At 37.4% G+C, this 20,567-nt stretch overlaps 2 protein-coding genes across 2 annotated transcripts in view; both read left to right on the top strand.

The window, feature by feature from the left end:
• LOC131531705 (hemicentin-1-like) overlaps positions 1-14,431 on the top strand; it is a 103,937-nt gene extending 89,506 nt beyond the window's left edge. Inside the window, exons 26-32 of the mRNA XM_058762677.1 lie at positions 4,079-4,342; positions 4,652-4,753; positions 12,809-12,865; positions 13,284-13,337; positions 13,545-13,613; positions 13,718-13,765; positions 13,845-14,431. Coding sequence (XP_058618660.1) covers positions 4,079-4,342; positions 4,652-4,753; positions 12,809-12,865; positions 13,284-13,337; positions 13,545-13,613; positions 13,718-13,765; positions 13,845-13,852 — 602 coding nt within the window. The 3' untranslated portion in view covers positions 13,853-14,431. The remainder of the gene's footprint in view (positions 1-4,078; positions 4,343-4,651; positions 4,754-12,808; positions 12,866-13,283; positions 13,338-13,544; positions 13,614-13,717; positions 13,766-13,844) is intronic.
• A 1,651-nt stretch (positions 14,432-16,082) lies between these two features.
• Positions 16,083-20,567, top strand: part of syt2a (synaptotagmin IIa) — an 80,770-nt gene continuing 76,285 nt past the window's right edge. Inside the window, exon 1 of the mRNA XM_058764211.1 lies at positions 16,083-16,287. The gene's annotated coding sequence lies outside the window, so the exon portion shown is untranslated. The remainder of the gene's footprint in view (positions 16,288-20,567) is intronic.

Genomic DNA, 20,567 nt, shown 5'->3' with positions numbered 1-20,567 from the left:
TATTTACATCCATCTGATTCTCTACTTGAAGTGTCAAACATCTCTTTTCACAAATTTCTTGAAAAACTTCCCAATTTACATTCTCCAGTTTCCATCTAGGAATTCTCTTTTCCTTTTCATAGCATATCTTTGTACCTATTTTAGTCATTACCGGGTAATGATCACTCCCTACTGTAGTATGTTTAATCACACTCCATGTGCTAACCCCTGCTATTGAACTAGATACAAATGTCAAGTCAAGTGCTGTTTCTGTGTTGTTTATACTATTATATCGTGTTCCTTCTCCATTATTCATACACACCAAATACTTAATATCAATGAATTCTTCAATAAGTAGGCCATTTGCATCAGTACTCTTACCCCCCCATAATGAATTATGTGAATTAAAATCACCACACCATATAACACTGTCTTGTATCAATCCCACTACATCCTCTAAAATGTTCTGACTCAATTTTTCACACGGATTATAATAATTAACTATATCTATACAACCTCTTTCAGTCCATATCTTATTTATAATTGATTCATAATCTGTATTTATTTGTACTACCTTATATTTCATCCCCTTCTGTATAAACGTTGCTATTCCTCCTCCTCTGCCGTATTCTCTGTCATTCCTAATTACATTATATCCCTTTATTATGAAATCCAATTGTGGTTTTAACCATGTCTCCTGTATACATATTATATGAGGTTTCTCTATCAAGTTATCAATATACTTCTTAAATTCTTGACCATTAGCAATTAAACTCCTTGCATTCCACTGTAGAATAATCAACATCATTAAGATGATCCAACCCATGTCTGAGAGGATTGTGTCTCTTCATTGAGGATGTCTCTAATTGTTTCCCAGAGCAGCCCTTTTCACATCTAGATACCTCTCTGCTGATTTAACAATTATTTTGATCCTTTCATTCCGGCTTTTTGTTTGTGCTGAACAATTTATTATCTCTGCCATAAACAGTACAAAATCATTTTTACTCACTATCAAAGTTTCCTCTTTCAATTTATCACATTTCTGACACTTATCAATGTTTTTGTTCTTAATTTCAGTTTGTTTAACCATGGTCCCAATTCCTGACACCGTCTTTGCAGCCTCTGCATAACTGACTCCCTGAATAACCTTGACTCGTTGCACTTCAGCCTGCCTCTTGCTAACCTCACATCCTCGATAAGCTGAACTATGTTCCCCTCCACAGTTACAGCATTTTAGCTTTGCACCCTCTCCACATTTGCCATACTCATGCTCACCACTACATTTACCACATCTCTGTTTTCCCTTGCACACTGCCGCCACATGTCCAAATCTCTGACATTTAAAACATCTAAGTGGTGGGGGTATGTATAGCCTCACATCGTAACACATATATCCAATGTAGACCTTATTCGGAAGTTTCTCCTCATCAAAAGTGATCATAATTGAAAGACTATCATATGTACTTCCATTCCTGTTTATTTTCAGACGTCTTACTTCATTCACATTTGCATTTTTTATATTTCCTTTCACATCTTCTACTGAGACGTTTACCGGAAACCCTGTGATAACTCCTTTGACAAATTTTTTACCATTAGTCTTAGAGCATTGTACTTTCTTTCCATTTATTTTGTTCATTCTGATTACTTTCATTTGCTGTTTCTCATCCATGCATATAATCAGCAATGATCCATTTCTTAGTATTTTAGCACTCTTTATCACGCCAATTTCCTTGTTTAGAGTTTTTGTTAGCTGTATTGGATTCATATCACCAAACGAATCCCTTCATTCTCAAGTTTTACAAATACCAAATACTCCTCTCTCCGTTTCCTCTACAGTTAATCCTCTGTCGGAATCACTTTCATCTGACCTATTCTTTCGTTTCTTTTTCCGTGTTTTATTTCTAACCGTATCCCATTTTCCATAATTCCCGCCACCTACTTCCATCTCGTCCAATTCATTTCCTGAACCGTCACTTCCTTCTGCATTCTCCTGTCCATTCACATTCCAGTTGCTGCCAACCGCCTTAGGATCCAATCGTTTTGCCATTCTCTCCCCAACATGAAGAGTTGTCTGCCCTCCACTCAGTTCAGGTGCGCCTCATCACACGCCACCAGCCCTCGCTGTTTCCACGCCCCTCCTCTCTCGCACACCCACTCCCGTCGGGAGCCTGGTGAAGGGCAGCGAATAAGGAACGGGGTGGTGATGACAATAAAGGGGGAGGCAACCGACTCGTCACAATACGTTGACAGGCAGGTAGGACAGCCTATCATAGCCCTCGGACTGAGGAATATGATTAGATGAACATTTTATGGCCCTGCACCTTCCACAGACGATATAAATATACTGCTCAAAAAAATTAAAGGAACACTTTGAAAACACATCAGATCTCAATGGGGAAAAATATCATGCTGGATATCTATACTGATATGGACTGGGTAATGAGTTAGGAACTAAAGGATGCCACACCGTTTGATAAAAATGAAAATTATCAACCTACAGAGGGCTGAATTCAAAGACACCCCAAAAATCAAAGTGAAAAAATGATGCAGCAGGCTTGTCTATTTTGCTGAAATTTCATTGCAGCAACTCAAAATAGTTCTCAGTAGTTTGTATGGCCCCCACATGCTTTTATGCATGCCTGACAATGCCGGGGCATGCTCCTAATGAGACGGCGGATGGTGTCCTGGGGCATTTCCTCTCAGGCCATTCAATGGTATCAATTCATTCATCCTCCAGGAACTGCATGCATACTCTCGCCACATGAGGCCGGGCATTGTCGTGCAGCAGGAGGAACCCAGGAGCCACTGCACCAGCGTAGGGTCTGACAATGGGTCCAAGAATTTCATCCCGATACCTAATGGCAGTCAGGGTGCCAATGTCTAGCCTGTAGAGGTCTGTGCATCCCTCCATGGATATGCCTCCCTAGACCATCACTGACCCACCACCAAACCGGTCATCGGTCATGTTGAACGATGTTACAGGCAGCATAACGTTCTCCAAGGCTTCTCCAGACCCTTTCACGTCTGTCACATGTGCTCAGGGTGAACCTGCTCTCATCTGTGAAAAGCACAGGGCACCAGTGGCGGACCTGTCAATTCTAGTGTTCAATGGTAAATGGCAAATGGCATCAGAGGACGTCGGGCCCTCAGGCCACCCTCATGAAGTCTGTTTCTGATTGTTTGGTCAGAGACATTCACACCAGTTGCCTGCTGGAAGTAATTTTGTAGGGCTCTGGCAGTGCTCATCCTGTTCCTCCTTGCACAAAGGAGCAGATACCTGTCCTGCTGATGGGTTAAGGACCTTCTACTGCCCTGTCCAGCTCTCCTAGAGTAACTGCCTGTCTCCTGGAATCTCCTCCATGCCCTTGAAACTGTGCTGGGAGACACAGCAAACCTTATGGCAATAACACGTATTGATGTGCCATCCTGGAGGAGTTGGGCTGCCTGTGCAACCTCTGTAGGGTCCAGGTATCGCCTCATGCTACCAGTAGTGACACTGACCCTAGCTAAATGCAAAACTAGTGAAAAACAGTCAGAAAAGATGAGTAGGGAAAACAAATGTCAGTGGCCTCCACCTGTAAAACCATCCCTGTTTTGGGAGTTGTCTCATTGTTGCCCGTCTAGTGCACCTGTTGTTAATTTCATTAACACCAAAGCAGCTGAAACTGATTAACAACCCCCTCTGCTACTTAACTGACCAGATATCCCAGGAGTTTAATTGACTTGATGCTATACTCTGATTAAAAAGTTCTTTACATTTTTTGAGCAGTGTACATATAAATACATTTAGCCTGCTTAACTTAGTGATTGTTATCGGGATGTGAAGAGAATTTCAACCAACATTAAAAAAAAAAAAAAAATGTTTTTCAACCAAATCACTTACCTTGTATGCCTTTAATGCTCCACAGAAGAAAAAAAGTCATACATGTTTTGGAACAACATGAGGATGAGTAAATGATGACAGAGTCCCTTTAAAAGCGTAGTTTGAATAGTTACTAAAACTGGTAAAAGTAAAAGCATTAAGGGTACTGATTCGAAGGCTCACCATGAAATATATTTTATTTAAAAATGATAAAGTAACGTATTACTTTGCTCTTAGCTCGTCCACCTGCATTCCTGAGTCTGGAGACTGAACTGAACGACATCATGACTGGTGATATGACTCTGAGATGTAACGTCTCAGACGGCAGACAGTGGAACTACACCTGGTTCATGAACGGAAAGCAGCTCAATGGATCCTCAGATGTAATCAAAGTAACAGGAAATGAAGAAACAGTCAAAAGTGAATTCAAGTGCAAGGGAATTAATACAGTGAGACCGCTGTACTCCGCTCTGAGTGAAGGCTTCATAGCCAATAATATTAGTGAGTCAAGGGAATATTTACTATTAAACCTGTATCATACAATGTATATACAGTATGTGAATAAATTGTGCATTAGAACAATGTTAGGTCATCTTCATGATCTTCAAGATTTAGATTAAAAACAAGAAATACAATTTTTAGTTTTTTAGTTATATTGTCAGTGAGATAATATATTCTGATAGACAAAATAACCTTTTTTTTTTCTAGAAAACTCTTGTTTCTATGCAATGTATTATATAATTATAATGTTTAAAGAACATGTTCATTTAAGTTGCTTAATTTTAAATGTGTGCATTTTTCTTATTACAGTATTCAAAAGAAAAATACTGCTGGCCATCTCAGGATGTCTCGTCTGCTGTATTGTAATCCTGATCATTGGATGCATCGTTCTAAAAATCACCCGTAAACCAGGTACAATCAGAAATTAATACATGTACTTCTGAAATTAAGTTTCTTTATGCTGTCGGTCTTACATGCAGTGTGCATTTACACCAAGAACCAATGACTGTCCTTGTGTCACTCTTTGCTTAGATTTACTGCAAATACTATAGTACCACTTCTGTTTACACTTGGTTTGAGTTTCTCAATATATGCAGATGTTAGTGTAAACACGGTTTTATTTGTTGATATTTACAGTTGGTATAAACAGTGTCTACTATAATTTACACTCAGTGTAAACACCATTTACCCTCTAGTACACTTAGAGTAAATAACTGCCTGCCTTAAAATATAAAATTGCTTTAAACACTTAATTCATTGATGTGGATTCAGCCATCTTGAATTTGTTGTCATACACTGTCATTCAAAAATCTCTTCTGCTCACCAAGGCTGTGTTCATACTTGGTGTCTTTTTTTAATCTGCCAGCATCTGTTTTACATTATAATCCTATGGAATAAACCGTGTTTTCAATAAAGTCCTAAGCACTTTTTAAAACGAGTGAAGCAAGTAATGAGTTGTTTCCATAACAACAAAAACAACACAAGAAAAAATGGAGAAGATAGCCAATAGATAAATCGTACTAGTTTCGGAACACAAGGAGTTGTATGATATGAGCACAAAATTCTATCTAGTCTAAAATATATGGACTGGATGTATATATGGATATGCCTCAAACTGCGTATCTTTCAACCAGAGCTCCTGGACTAAACTGTTGTAAGCACCATACTGTTTCCTTCCCCGTATAATACCGTGCACCCGCAAAGTCGTTGTGAACTGACATTCTCCTCCCCGTTAAAGACATTTCTGCAGCACATAGCACTAGGCCAGAGATTGTCTTATATAAGGAGATGAGAGGGTCTGTATTACTTACTATTTGAGAAAGCGTAACGACTAACTTGGATTACGTGTGCCTTAATAGCCAATCACATTACAGTCTTGACGTCATTGAATTTCAGTCAGAGTTGAGCGAAACTCAATGGCCGTTTACGGATTCCATAGGAATGAATGAGAAGTGCCATAAACTGAATCCCACCTGTCGCAAAAAATCTTTTATAAAACATTTTTTTTTTTTTTGTGGTAAATTTTAAAAATAGTTATCCAAAAGTATGTTTTTACTACGGAGCCCCTAAAGGGACATTGGCAAAAAAAAAAAAAAGATACCTATCGCGTGCGCACGAGATACTAACGCGTGCGCACGAGAAACTATCGCGTGCGCACGAGAAAACTATCGCGTGCGCACGAGAAACTAACGCGTGCGCACGAGATACTATCGCGTGCGCACGAGAAACTATCGCGTGCGCACGAGATACCTAAAACTATCGCGTGCGCAAGAGATACTATAGTTACAGTTTCCGGTTGCATCACTTCTGCCATCTTACACAGAAGAAAACAAGAGCATGCATGTGCATGAATTAGCCTAATTGAGATCTATTTTGGCCTTCAATACTAAAACATTGTGTCTGTTCTTGCATTCGGACACAGATAAATCATCACTGAACAGCATAAGAACGGCTTTTTCTCTCAGGCTATATTCCACCTGAGCAATAACTAACATCTCAGGACTGTCCATCTGTACATAACTTCTCAAAACCTTTCATCTGTAAAATAGCACATTCATAATTCTTTCTATTTTCTCTATAGGCCTATGTTGTACATAACCTAAAACATCTGCACATTCATAATTCTATTTTATCTATAGTTTTATTACCATAGTTATTGTTTTTTAATGCATTGTCTATTCTGTTTATTATTAGCCTTATATTTCACTCTATTACCTTAAATTATATGCATGACTACACTCTCTCTGTACTTTCTCCACTGGATGCTCCTGTCACCAAGACGAATTTCTTGTGTTTTTGTGCGTGTAAACACACTTGACAATAAAGCTCTTTCTGATTCTGACATTTAAAACGCATTTTGAGGTCTGGAAGGATTGGTAGCTACAGTATAAAAGCTCAAATTTTAGATTTCGATATGGCAATAGCCTATTGTCCCACATAAAACTTTAATAGCCAGTCAAATATGTATATAATCGAAAGCGATTAATTTATTTTTGATAATTATTACTTTACTTCAGTTTGGTTTTCAATAACTGCTGTTAGTTTCGTTTCATTTTCGTTTTTATTTCTTTGACATTTCTTTGACATTTTCTTTCTTTCTTGATAAATAAATGTTTTATTTTCGTTAAATACAGTTCCTAATATAACATTTTACCGTTTAAATATGTATACGATATTTCATTTACTTCTAAAATGCTTGTTAAGCGAGTTTAAATGTAATAAATATTGTATTCATGTTTAAACAGTAAAATATGTTGTATTAAGAACTGTATTTAACGGAAATAAAGGCATGCAGGCAAATAAAGAAAGAAAGAAATCTCAAAATAAATGAAAACTAAAATGAAACACAGTTATTGAAAGCCTATAACTACAATAAAGTAATAATTCTAAAAATGAATGTGACGAACATTCTAAAATGAGTAAAATGATATAAAAATAAAATATATATAATATAAAAAATTATATATGACTTGTTGGAATCAGACAAAAATGACTGAGCTACAGCCGTTTGAAGGCAATAGAGGCGGGCAGCAGATCTGATTTTGAGAAAAATCGAGTTAAAGATTACAAAGCAAAATCACCAAGCAACGTTGCATATTTTCCTCCAATTCTTTTCTTAATAATAATGACTATATATTTATCAATCACAATATAGCTATTTTTTTATCTTTGTTATTCAATATAAGAACAAATATGCAAATAAACGGTAGTTTAATCAAGAGCATGCAAGTGATTCCACATTTTCTTTTTATGTATGATTAATATTGAGACAGATCTATATTAAGACCTACTGTAATGCATAGATCAATACGCAATAATTGTACTTTATAAGGAGATCGCGCACTCGAGGAAAGGCACTCGCTTTGCAAATGTCAGCGCGATCGTATTGTTTTCGTCAGCATATGTTTGAAAATCTTAAGACATGTTATATTAGGAACTGTATTTAACGAAAATAAAGGCATTTATTTATCAAGAAAGAAAGAAATGTCAAAGAAATGTCAAAGAAATAAAAACGAAAATGAAACGAAACTAACAGCAGTTATTGAAAACCAAACTGAAGTAAAGTAATAATTATCAAAAATAAATTAATCGCTTTCGATTATATACATATTTGACTGGCTATTAAAGTTTTATGTGGGACAATAGGCTATTGCCATATCGAAATCTAAAATTTGAGCTTTTATACTGTAGCTACCAATCCTTCCAGACCTCAAAATGCGTTTTAAATGTCAGAATCAGAAAGAGCTTTATTGTCAAGTGTGTTTACACGCACAAAAACACAAGAAATTCGTCTTGGTGACAGGAGCATCCAGTGGAGAAAGTACAGAGAGTGTAGTCATGCATATAATTTAAGGTAATAGAGTGAAATATAAGGCTAATAATAAACAGAATAGACAATGCATTAAAAAACAATAACTATGGTAATAAAACTATAGATAAAATAGAATTATGAATGTGCAGATGTTTTAGGTTATGTACAACATAGGCCTATAGAGAAAATAGAAAGAATTATGAATGTGCTATTTTACAGATGAAAAGTTTTGAGAAGTTATGTACAGATGGACAGTCCTGAGATGTTAGTTATTGCTCAGGTGGAATATAGCCTGAGAGAAAAGCCGTTCTTATGCTGTTCAGTGATGATTTATCTGTGTCCGAATGCAAGAACAGACACAATGTTTTAGTATTGAAGGCCAAAATAGATCTCAATTAGGCTAATTCATGCACATGCATGCTCTTGTTTTCTTCTGTGTAAGATGGCAGAAGTGATGCAACCGGAAACTGTAACTATAGTATCTCTTGCGCACGCGATAGTTTCTCGTGCGCACGCGATAGTATCTCGTGCGCACGCGATAGTTTCTGGTGCGCACGCGATAGTTTCTCGTGCGCACGCGTTAGTATCTCGTGCGCACGCGTTAGTATCTCGTGCGCACGCGTTAGTATCTCGTGCGCACGCGATAGGTTTCTCGTGCGCACGCGTTAGTATCTCGTGCGCACGCGATAGGTATCTTTTTTTTTTTTTTTGCCAATGTCCCTTTAGGGGCTCCGTACCTTTCCCAAGTACTGCCAGACCAGAAGTGTTAGCTTTAGCCATTACGCCTTTTAGGCTAAAGGCTGCAGGCTTGCCTTCTAGTGGCTTTGACTAGGCTACTGTTGCAGCTGTTGTTATAGCAACAAAAGACCCACTTGGCTGCTGTTTGTAACCAAAAAAAATGTAATCTCTTGTCAACTTTTCTTGTCAAATAAGACGCCAAGTGTGAACATGCCCCAAGGCTGCATTTATTTGATCAAAATACAGAAAAATAGTAATGTCGTCAAATATTATTACAATTTATAAAATAACTGTTTTCTATTTTGAATATATGTTAAAATGTAATTTATTCCTGTGATGAAAAGTTGAATTTTCAGCATCTTTACTCAAATATGATTATTCAAATATGCTGATTTGCTGCATTTCTTATTATTATCAATGTTGAAAACAGTTCTGCTGTTTTTGTAGAAACCATGATACATTTTTAGGATTCTTTGATGAATTGAAAAGTTCAAAAGAACAGCATTTCTTTGAAATACTTTTTTTTTTTTTTGTAAATTCTTCATTTACTGTCACTATTGATCTATTTAATGCAAATCTTACAGAACCCAAATGTTAAATCAGTCATGTAACTAAAAACTCAATGACACATTTACATTTTACATTTAGTCATTTTGCAGACGCTTTTATCCAAAGCGACTTACAATTAGGGAATACATAAAGCAATTCATCTTGAAGAGGCAATCAGACAGACGAAGTGCTTGCAGCACCAAGTCTCAGGCATTGTTCAAATAAGTACAAATTAGCAAGGAAAGGAATAAATAAAGAGAAAGATAGAGTTTTTTAAGTTTAAGATGAAGTCAAGTAGTATCGAAAGAGATGAGTTTTCAGATGTTGCTTGAAGATTGACAGGGATCCAGCACTCTGGATAGGAGTGGGAAGATCATTCCACCAGCCAGGAATGGTGAACGAGAATGTTCTGGAGAGTGATTTTGAGCCTCTCTGTGATGGTACCACGAGGCGTCGCTCACTAGCAGATCTCAGACTACTAGAGGGGATGTAGATTCGTAATAGTGAGTGGAAGTAGGCGGGTGCTGAGCCTGTGGTTGTTCTATATGCAAGCATCATTGTCTTGAACTTGATTCGAGCTACAACCGGTAGCCAGTGCAAGGAGATAAAGAGAGGTGTAACATGGGCTCTTTTGGGTTCGTTGAAGACCAGTCGTGCCGCCGCATTCTGAATCATTTGTAGAGGTTTGACTGTGTTTGATGGAAGTCCAGCTAGAAGAGCATTGCAGTAGTCCAGCCTAGAAATGACATGGGCCTAGACAAGAAGTTGTGCAGCATGCTCTGTCAGAAAGGGCCTGATTTTTCTGATGTTGTGTAGTGCAAACCTGCAAGATCGAGCAGTCTTAGCAATGTGCTCTTTGAAGGTCAGCTGGTCATCAAAGATTACACCAAGATTTCTGACCGAAGTTGATGGGGTAATTGTAGAAGTACCATCCAGTAATTGTAGTTGGATGGTGAAATCATGCTGTAGAGTTGGAGTGACAGGGAAGACAAGAAGCTCAGTCTTTGCCAGGTTGAGCTGTAGGTGATGTTCTTTCATCCATCCCGAGATGTCTGCCAGGCAGCCTGAGATCTGTGCAGCTACCGTTGTATCATCTGGTTGAAAAGAGAGATAGATCTGTGTGTCATCAGCGTAGCAATGGTAGGAGAAGCCATGTGCCTGTATGATGGGACCCAGTGATGTAGTGTATGTGGACAAGAGGAGTGGTCCAAGAACCGATCCCTGAGGAACCCCAGTAACCAGTTGATGTGCTTTGGATACCTCCCCTCCCCAGGCCACCCTGAAAGACCTACCAGTGAGATAGGATTCAAACCAGCAAAGTGGAATCCCAATGATGAGAGGGTGGACAGGAGTATCTGATTATTGACAGTGTCAAAAGCGGCAGATAGATCCAGCAGAATGAGGACTGATGATTTGGAATCGGCTTTTGCAATTCGCAGGGCTTCAGTGACTGAGAGTAGCGCAGTCTCAGTTGAATGGCCACTCCTGAAACCTGACTGTTTAGCGTCCAGTTTGTTGTTCTGTGAAAGAAACAATGATACCTGGTTGAAGACAACTTGTTCGAGTGTTTTCGCTATGAATGGAAGGAGAGAGACAGGTCTGTAGTTTTCTATAAGAGAAGTGTTTAACGTAGGTTTTTTGAGCAGTGGGGTTACCTGAGCCTGCTTGAATGCAGTGGGGAAGATGCCTGTGAGGATGGATGTGTTGATGATGTGTGTGAGTTCTTGTTGTGGAAATGTGAGGATTCGGCAGTGTGGACTTCAGCAGAGAAAGATGCGAGCAAAGACTAATACCTACTCAGGTCCGACGGATCGTTCCGTCCCTGGATAACCAGGGGTTAGAAGGGGCAGCCCGTGCTGACCTGGAGGAGAGAGGACAAATGTCGTCTAGACAAGAGGTTAAAGTAGAGCATAAAGTGTCAGTAGCTGCATTCACATCCAGAGATGAGAAATGGGTAGGTGAGGGAAGAGAGGAGGATACTACAGAGGAAAGATGGGAAGGAGAAAGGGAGCCTAGGTTTCGTCTAAAAGTAACCGGTAAAGGGGTTGGTGGCACACGGGTAGCAAAGTGTAATGTAAATGTAATGAAGAAATGGTCAGAGATATGTAGCGGTTGTACCAAAATGTTATCTGCAGTACAATTGCGTGTGTAAATTAAATTAAGTTGGTTGCCTGATTTGTGCGTGCTAGTAGTAGTAAGGCGTTAGAGATCAAATGAACCTAGGAGTGAATGGAAGTCTGTAGCATAAGGCTTGTCTAGATGAATGTTGAAATCGCCAAAGACTGAGTGGAGTGCCATACTCCATGAAAGAGGACAGCAGCCCGTCCAGCTCCTCTAGGAAGGTGGCTAGAATTTGGCCAGGGGGACGGTAAATTACCACAATCTGGAGTTTTACAGGAGCTGTTACAGTAATCGCATGAGATTAAAAAGAGTTGTAATTGCATAGGGGAGAGTGGGTTGAGTATTTCCAATTGTTTGAAATGAGCAGACCAGTGTGAGAGAAAGACAAATTTTTAGATTGCTGAGTCTTCTGGACGAATCCAGGTCTCAGTCAAACCCCAAGATGCTGAGCGTGGATTTTAAAGAAAAAGCAGAAATGAAGTCTGCTTTGTTGACAGCTGACTGACAATTTCAGAGACCCACACAGAAAGAAAGAGGTGTAGTGGAAGATGTAGAGATAGGGCGCAGGTTAGCAGGATTACATTGCCGTCTGCGTGTGATGTTAGAGCGTGTTTGAGTGAAAACCGGAATGGTTTGGAAACACATGATAGAGGTAGAAGGAAAGAGGATAGGAAAAGAGAGTGTGTGAGGGAAGATAGAACTGATACTTAAGTGTGTTGTTCGGAGTCGAAACTAACACTTCGCACAAGGAGCAATGCAAATGGCACAGGCTCCTTCTTAGCCAAGGCGCAAATTATTATAATTAGTGCAATCAAAAATATAAACCTCAACAAAAATGCAGAATAGAAATAGGTAGGAAACTAAGTATTGCTTCCTAGCAGCAAGGAAATAATTTAAACAACAGATCTACTAACAAGTATTGCAACACTTACGCGCTGCCGTCCGTCTCTTCTGGTGACTAATCGGCTTCTACCGATTGACTGACACATAAAGAGGACAGTCATATAGAGTTATGGGTAAGGGTCAAGCCTCACCCATGGTGGATTTGGTGTCACATCACACATTAAATGGTTAAAAAGATCTGTCCACTGTATTAGACATCAGGGTTCATTTATTGTTGTGATTGCCTAACATGACTACATTTTACACGCATTAGCTTGTGTGTTTTGAATTAGTTTACTTTAGAGTAACACTGTATAAACACTTTATAAATATTTCTTACAAAAATATTCATTTCTTATCATCAGAGGTCAAAGAAACAGCACTAGTGGACTTGTTTTTCTCAATGACAGACTCCAAGAACCGTAAGTTTTACTCTGTCTGTGTGTGCATGTGTGTGTGTACCAGTTTTTCTATTCAGGTGGGGACTTAAACCTGAATACACACAGACTCATGTGGACTCGTGTCACGGTGGGGACCTAAAATGAGGTCCCCACGGGTAAACAAGCTAATAAATCACACAGAATGAAGTTTTTTGAAAATCTAAAAATGCAGAAAGTTTCCTGTAAGGGGTAGGTTTTGGTGTAGGGTTGGTGTAGGGCAATAGAATATACGGTCTGTACAGTAGAAAAAGCATTACGCCTATGGAGAGTCCCCACAAGGATAGCAAACCAGACGTGTGTGTGTGTGTGTGTGTGTGTGTGTGTGTGCGTGCGTGTGTGTGTGTGTGTGCGTGTGTAAAATTTCTCTGCATTTACATTTATATGAGTCTTTACTCTGCAGAAACTGCTTCGCCCATGAAGGAGTACATGGAAAACAGACCAACAGAGCTGGAGGGTATGTGCTTTAAATGAAATTACAATCAAAGCAGTCTGCTATTTCGCAAACCTTATACTTTGTAATAATTTTAAGTGACAAACTATTAGTGACTCAACAAGTGAACAAATTATCTGGCGTTTTTCATGTATTACAAGCCAAAAGTATGATTTTGTGTTTTTAAGCTACTGTAAAAGTAATCACCACACTCTCTCTGTTATCATTCAGAATGTCAGGAAAAAGATGAACTGATCACTGATCATGCTTCAGCCGTTCATGAGGATGGTGTTATTAAAGGTAAGAGACCTTAGAAATCAGACATTTTGCTGTATAGTAAACTATACAGACCTGGTATAGTAAATCCATTTTGACAAATTACTCTAATAATTTTTCTGTTAAAGATGAAGAAACACCAGCATCAGAAGCCAATGGCCTCATATCATTTAAAGGTAAAGTTAAATTCAGTGTTATTGTGATACACCCATGAAACCAGATTTTGAGCTTACTGTCATATTTCTGCCTCTCCAGGACTCTGAACCGTCTTCCCAGCAATCACCATCATGATGGCGTTTCTGTATTTGTACTGAAGGCACAGCTAAATGACATATGCTTATTTTAAAATGACTGCATTACTACAGCACTTTGTCTAGTAGCAGCTGCACTTTTGTGCACTTTTAAAAGCTAAAAACCAGCTTGTTTAAGGTTGTTAAAAATGTAGAACTGAACTGCAGTGTTGTGGAGACATACAGCTGTAAATGAAGACGGTGATTGTAGGGGGTGGGGGTGAATAACAGACAGCAACAATTATCAGAAGAAAAAATACATACATTTCTGTATATAGCTGTACATACCCATAACATCTGATTCATATTGCAAATATTGCAAAACAAAAACTATTGATTGTAATGCATCTAGTGGATTATTTTGTTATTGTAATTTATTTGCATATCGAACAAAAGTTTTTATTTTTTCCACTATATAAGTTTCTTTCTTTTTTTTTTATTTTATTGAAGATCTTTTCTTAAAAGTATTGTTTTTTTCTTCCTATTAAGATTGTTTTAAGTGTTTTGGTTGTGGATTATTTACATTTAAATAAACAAGTATTTTTAATTGAATGATGCAATGAATTATTGATCTTTGACTTATAATTATTAACAGTGTGTTCTCTTCTATAGATACCTCTTTTGATATTTACGTTAAGTTTTAATGCCTAGGCTCAGAAAGAAAAAAATCTGTCTAAAAAGAATATAGTTCACATATATAAGCTACATATATAGAGATGTATATATGATACTGGTAATATTGCAGGATTTGTAATATAAGAAATTCTTCTTTTTCTTTACAGCGCTATATAAATGCCTCATTCATTCTCATATGAGCGGTCAGTCCAGTTACATCCCGCAACAACAAAAGAGTAGACATCGCCATCTAGCGGTGAAATACAGTCGCTTACTTTCTGTCCTTTTATTAATTTCAATACTAACACGGACTAGTGATCAAAAAAGATCTAGTAGAAAACAGTTGATAGAGAAAGGCTGGGTGTTTTGGCTGATTAGTCATCATTACAAGTCATGTCAGCAGAGAGAAAAATTAATCTTGACAGAAATCAAAAGTCTGGAGCTAAAGCAAATTTTAATCAGTTGTTGTGTTTATATAGACCTGGTCTTTTGTCAATATATTAGGTTATAGATCAGGCCATAAACTGATGCACAGATACAGACTAAGACAGAGAAATGAAATTAAAACCAGACAAAGCTGCCATGTGTATGTGGTCTGTGAAAGTCCCTAGACCACAAGAACAAGACGCTGCCCACATACACTTCTTAAAGGAACAGTTCACCCAAAAATGAAAGTTTGCTCAAAAAGTACTCACTCTCAGGCCATCCAAGATGTAGATGCGTTTGTTTCTTCATCGTAACAGATTTGGAGAAATGTATCATTACATCACTTGCTCTCCAATGGATCCTCTGCAGTGAATGGGTGCCGTCAGAATGAGAGTCCAAACAGCTGATAAAACGTCACAATAATACACAAGTGCCTCTAGTCCACCAATTAATGTCTTGTGAAGTGATAAGCTGCATGATTGTAAGAAACAAATCCATGGAGTTTTAACTTCTAAACCGTCTTTTCTGGCCAATTTTCATTTTTGGGTGAACTGATCCATTAAGCAACAAAGCAAGTAACTCCCATCTTTTGTCCCATCACAACCTTTTAATCTCCTTCACAAGCATTTAATTAATCTATAATCATGCATTAAGTCTCTTCCTATTAACACACACACACACACACACACACACAAATACAGCTACTTCTGCTCCAGCTTTTGTACTTCTCTGTTTACTCTTGAAATGAATTAGAGTGGTTCTGTTAATATTATTAGATCCGGTTTAATTGCTTGTGCTTTTCCTAATTTGTATGTTGCTCTCAATGAAAGTGTCTATAAGTTACAGTAAATATGTTAAATGTGTTCTCTCTCCCTGCGTTCATATCCCTTTCTTACATGTTCTACCTCATTTCATTCATCCCCTTCATCTGATATTGCAAAGCTCAGCTGTCCTCTGTGTGTGTGTGTGAGAGAGAGAGAGAGAGCGAGAAAGACAAAATGAGCATGAGCGAACAGGAATAATGCTGGACAGGCCTCATAAATTGCCTCTGTCCAATTAAAAGCGAGATCATACATTACTGTGCAGCAGCTTAGCCAATCAGGAGCCATTGCTGGTGAGTACAGCAGTAAAATATTGGAGGGCTGAGTGAGAAGAGGAAAGATCCTGCATGTATGTTCTCCTCTCCTTCTGCATCAGTTGATTTTCTCTGTGTCAGTTTAGTGTGAATGACACTTCTGGACATCTGACACCAATGTGTTTTCTCTAAAGGCACATCAGGAGAGAACATTTTAGGCAGTATAGTGTTTTTCTGAGGCTTTTGGCTTGACACCTCTATAAGTTTCTCTTTGGGACACTTGGCATGTATGGTAAGTGGCCATTTTAATATATTCTGCCTGCATAAAATATCCCGTTTTTTTTTTTATTTACTTGTCTATTTTGCCTTTTTATTAAATACTGTACAAATATAAATATGTTCTTAAGGTATATTACAAAATGTGCATAGGTGATTTGGTAGTGAGACAGTGCAGATTGGACTACTGTGTTAACCCAAAATCCAGCATTAGATTAAACAGCATATTCCTTTATTACTATACTGAAGGTGAACACAAAAATTTTTGTGATTAGTTTGAAGGATAACTTGGCAGAGCACCACTCTCTGAACGCTTAGTTTTGTAACTGACTGTACTGGCAGTCATTTTGCCCTGTAGAAATGTTAAAATAGGTTATGTTAAAGAGATTTTATATGAGAGTAGAATTAATTAAATTGAATTGATAGTAATATTGATAGTTAAGCTATCAGCACATTAACAGCTAAAGTAATCAAGGGTTAAAAGTTCCTTTTTATAAAAATGATACAGCGAGTGATGCATTGCAAAACCATCAACCACTTTTGTGCATGTTTATACGCTTTCCGACCAGTAGAGGGTAGAGGGCGCCATGTCTTACTATAAATGAAGGAAAAATAAACTATTACCAATTAGCAAGCGCCACTAGCTCACAATGTTTCTCTGAGACTGATCTGAAACAGCTTTTTAGTCCTCGGCTCTTAAATACCCTGTGATTTTTTTTTTTTTTTTTTAGTTTTGAGGTCATCTATGTGCAACCTAAGCTCAATGGAAAAACATACTTCTAGCATTTCTGCAAAACTCTAAAAACATACATACACATACGATTCACTGCAGTTTCCAGTTAAAATGAACTCTAGTGGAAGTAAAACATTAATTCCTTCACATACGAACTGTGATTACAGAGGCAGATTATTGATTAATTACACGTTTCCTTGCACAATACTATGTTATCACCTCAAACCACTTTTATCATAGTGGATGATGAAATACTATGTTATCACCTCAATACATTCTGACATTTGCATAAAATTACCAGCTCCATATCTGTGGATTTCTTACATAGTAAACTTGCTCGGTAGCTCACCTGGTACAGCATGTGATGTGAAGTTCGTAGAGTCTCACTGATCATGAAAGAGCTCAAAGACCTGAAGAAGCAAGCTAAAATGGCATGCTGGCTTGAGCAAATTAATTTTTATCCTGCATTTGTTTTTCTTAACACTATAGGTTAGGTTTAGGGTCGGGTTAATGTAGGTCGTACAATAATTTTTAAATGCAATAGAGCATTAAACTTCAGTGCCACTCACTGGACATTTTATTTCCGAAACATACAATGATCATCATAATAAAACATTGCCAGAATCATGTTTATCTGTTTCAAATTCAATGTGCTTTTAGTTCACTGGACATTTGAAACGTTCAAGAATCAACATAAAATTTTATTGAAGTAATATCAACCTAATATCAGCAGAAATGACATTCCAGGTTCTTTTTCCCCAAGTTTTTCCAAGCTAGTGTGCTCCTAAAGGTTATATGCGAATAAACTATTTACTAATGGACATGTCCACATAAAATGATTTTTGGAATGATACTGCCCTTCCCTCATAATTATATTAGTACCATGTGACTAGCAATAGCAAATAGCAAATCATGGGGGCTTCGCAATACTCTAGCTAAAGCTTCCTCGTTTCCTCCAGCCTTGAGAAATTGATCTAACTAAAGGTCATTGGCTATTTCTTTCAAAAAGGACATGTCCTTCGAAATGTCCTACCCCAACTTCCTATTCCAATAGCAAACACATCAATACCAGAAAGAAAAGTGCACTGTTCGATTTCATGAGGTCCTTAAAGGCCTTAAACAATACGAATGAGGTAATGGGAGTAAACAAGGCAAGAAGTTTGAGCTCATTACAGATTTTAATTAAAACATTCAGGTAAATCTGCCCCAACTAATCCATGTGCGATGGGCAATCGATTCATTGCAGAGCAAGTACAACCGGTCTTCCTGCTGGGCTTGTTGACATGCTGATTAATCTTAGGGTGGAAGAGGTGTACTGTGCGAGTTGCTACATTAGGGGGAGTATGTAGAGTGTGTATGTATTTTCTGTTCATAGTGTGCATGTGAACATGAGAGAGTGGTGTTGTGTAAGCAGTGCAAAGGAGAGGAAAGTGTGAGACTATAATGTAGGACAGAAGAAAGAGGGAGGAGCGTGTGTTGGAGACTGAGAGAATGGTACAGGAACATAAAGACAGAGGGGCACTGTGGGTGAGCATGAGAGAGAGAGGAGATGATGGAGTGGGTGTGCTGAAAGCTTCGAGCACTGCGGTATGTTGCAGCGCCCAGCCCCCATTGAGAGTGCAGCATACACACTTCAAACATTACTCTTATTCCTGTGTTTATCATACTCATGTGTTCTTCTGTGTGATATTCATGACTCGTTTAACCACATGCGTGCGGTACATCAGAAATACTATTCTTGTCCTCTGAGGGCTTCGCTCAAACTGATTCGGTGTCGTGGTTAGTCTTGATATACAGGATGATGTGTCCTGTCAAAACTGCATGTTCTCTTCTCTGAATGACCGTCAGATGCTTTCTCATTCTGTAATTCCACTGAAGCGATATAAAATGATTCGTGTTTTACAGTATACAGCGCTAGCAATAGCAAGGTCATGGGTTCAGTTCCCACCCTTAAGGCTTTTTTTTTTCTTGGCCAAAATATATTTAAAATATATGATAAATATATGTTGCAAACAGAGAAGCTCGGGGCAAGAAAATACATTTCCAATCTTACAGTAACCCACATTAAGGATAAATGCAAACGTGAAAATGTAAATTTGTAAAATAGCGTATAAAGTATGTAATATGTGTTATAGACAACAAGTTGTCCTTCAAATGCGACGTATGTAAATGTAATGGAGGACAAAATATATTTTTTAATGCTTTTACACATATTTATATTTTATTTTAAAATCTATTTTTAAATGGTAAAAAAAAAAAGTTAAAAAAAAAAGTATTGGTAGAAGATATATTTACATAAGGCATGTTTATTTATATAGCACATTTCATTCACAAAAGCACAGAATAAACATTTTAAAAATTATTTGTAAAAATTCATTTAAAATTAATTTTGAAGTTATATATTTGTACATTTTTGTATAACTTTAAAAAAACTGGGCAAGGAACACAAAGACTGACTAAATGTGGATCTTGAATACACTATTAAAAGTTTCATTAAACAAAACTGTCTTCCAGATGAATAACCATAAACATTTCTGCACCAGATTAGATAAGGTGGAAAATTAGGTTACAATTTCAATATTTTGTACTAAGTACTCTGTTCTGTCGTCCTACTCAGTGCCAGAGTAAAGGTGAAAGCAGTGCATTGCTTCTTGTCCAAACTCATTTAAATGTGCTTTCAAAGGGCTATAAATGGAAAGCAGCCCTTAACATAACATCAATATATCTACATTACATTCGATTATCTAACATATGAATGCATCACTTCAGATTTGTAAGATCATCAGATTCAAAACAAGCATGGGTAGCATTTGAGAAGCAATACTCATGCTTTTTCTCCTATAAAATACTAACTGAATGTACTGTATGATGTAACAACAACAGTTGTGTTTTGTTTGTCATTGGTGCTGAAAGTTTGAATGCAGGCAATTTAATGAATTATTGAAAGGAATATAGTTGAAAGCTTAAAATATAACCTAAATGTCTAAAAAATATATATTGTTTCATAAGGCCTGGCATAGCTTAGAAACAGTTATAGTGAGAAACACTTATTTAAAATGTATTATATCAGTCAGAGGACAAGGACGATACAATTGCAAAACTGCCAAGCCATGTATCACAAGGTCTGTGAAACTATGATAGGCAGCAGGGTGTACAGTTGACACATTTTCCTTTTGAACTCGCTTCAGATATATTTGTTCTATGATATAACAGAATCTGGCTCAGACTGCATTGTCAGAACTAAATGTGTTCATGTGTGTAAAGTAACTCATGCCTTGGACCCAATTATTGCACAAAATAGCTGTTCTGGATTATTATTATTTTTTTAATACTTTAATGTAACAATTTAATAATAAAAATAAATAAATAAATGTAAATATGAAAATAAGCAGATAATATACATTGTATTGTTTATTATAATTTAATTACTAATATCTGAAAAATAATAGTATCTACAGACATAATTCAGAAAAAAAAGTGGAATATATATGCCGTTTCACCCTGACTCCTGTATATTATTTATAGTCAACCAATCAGATTGAAATATTTTTATCCCACTCTTG

This window comes from Onychostoma macrolepis, chromosome 23, assembly GCF_012432095.1.
Source record: "Onychostoma macrolepis isolate SWU-2019 chromosome 23, ASM1243209v1, whole genome shotgun sequence".
Taxonomy (NCBI): Eukaryota; Metazoa; Chordata; class Actinopteri; order Cypriniformes; family Cyprinidae; genus Onychostoma; species Onychostoma macrolepis.
This window is presented reverse-complemented; position numbering and strand designations above follow the sequence as displayed.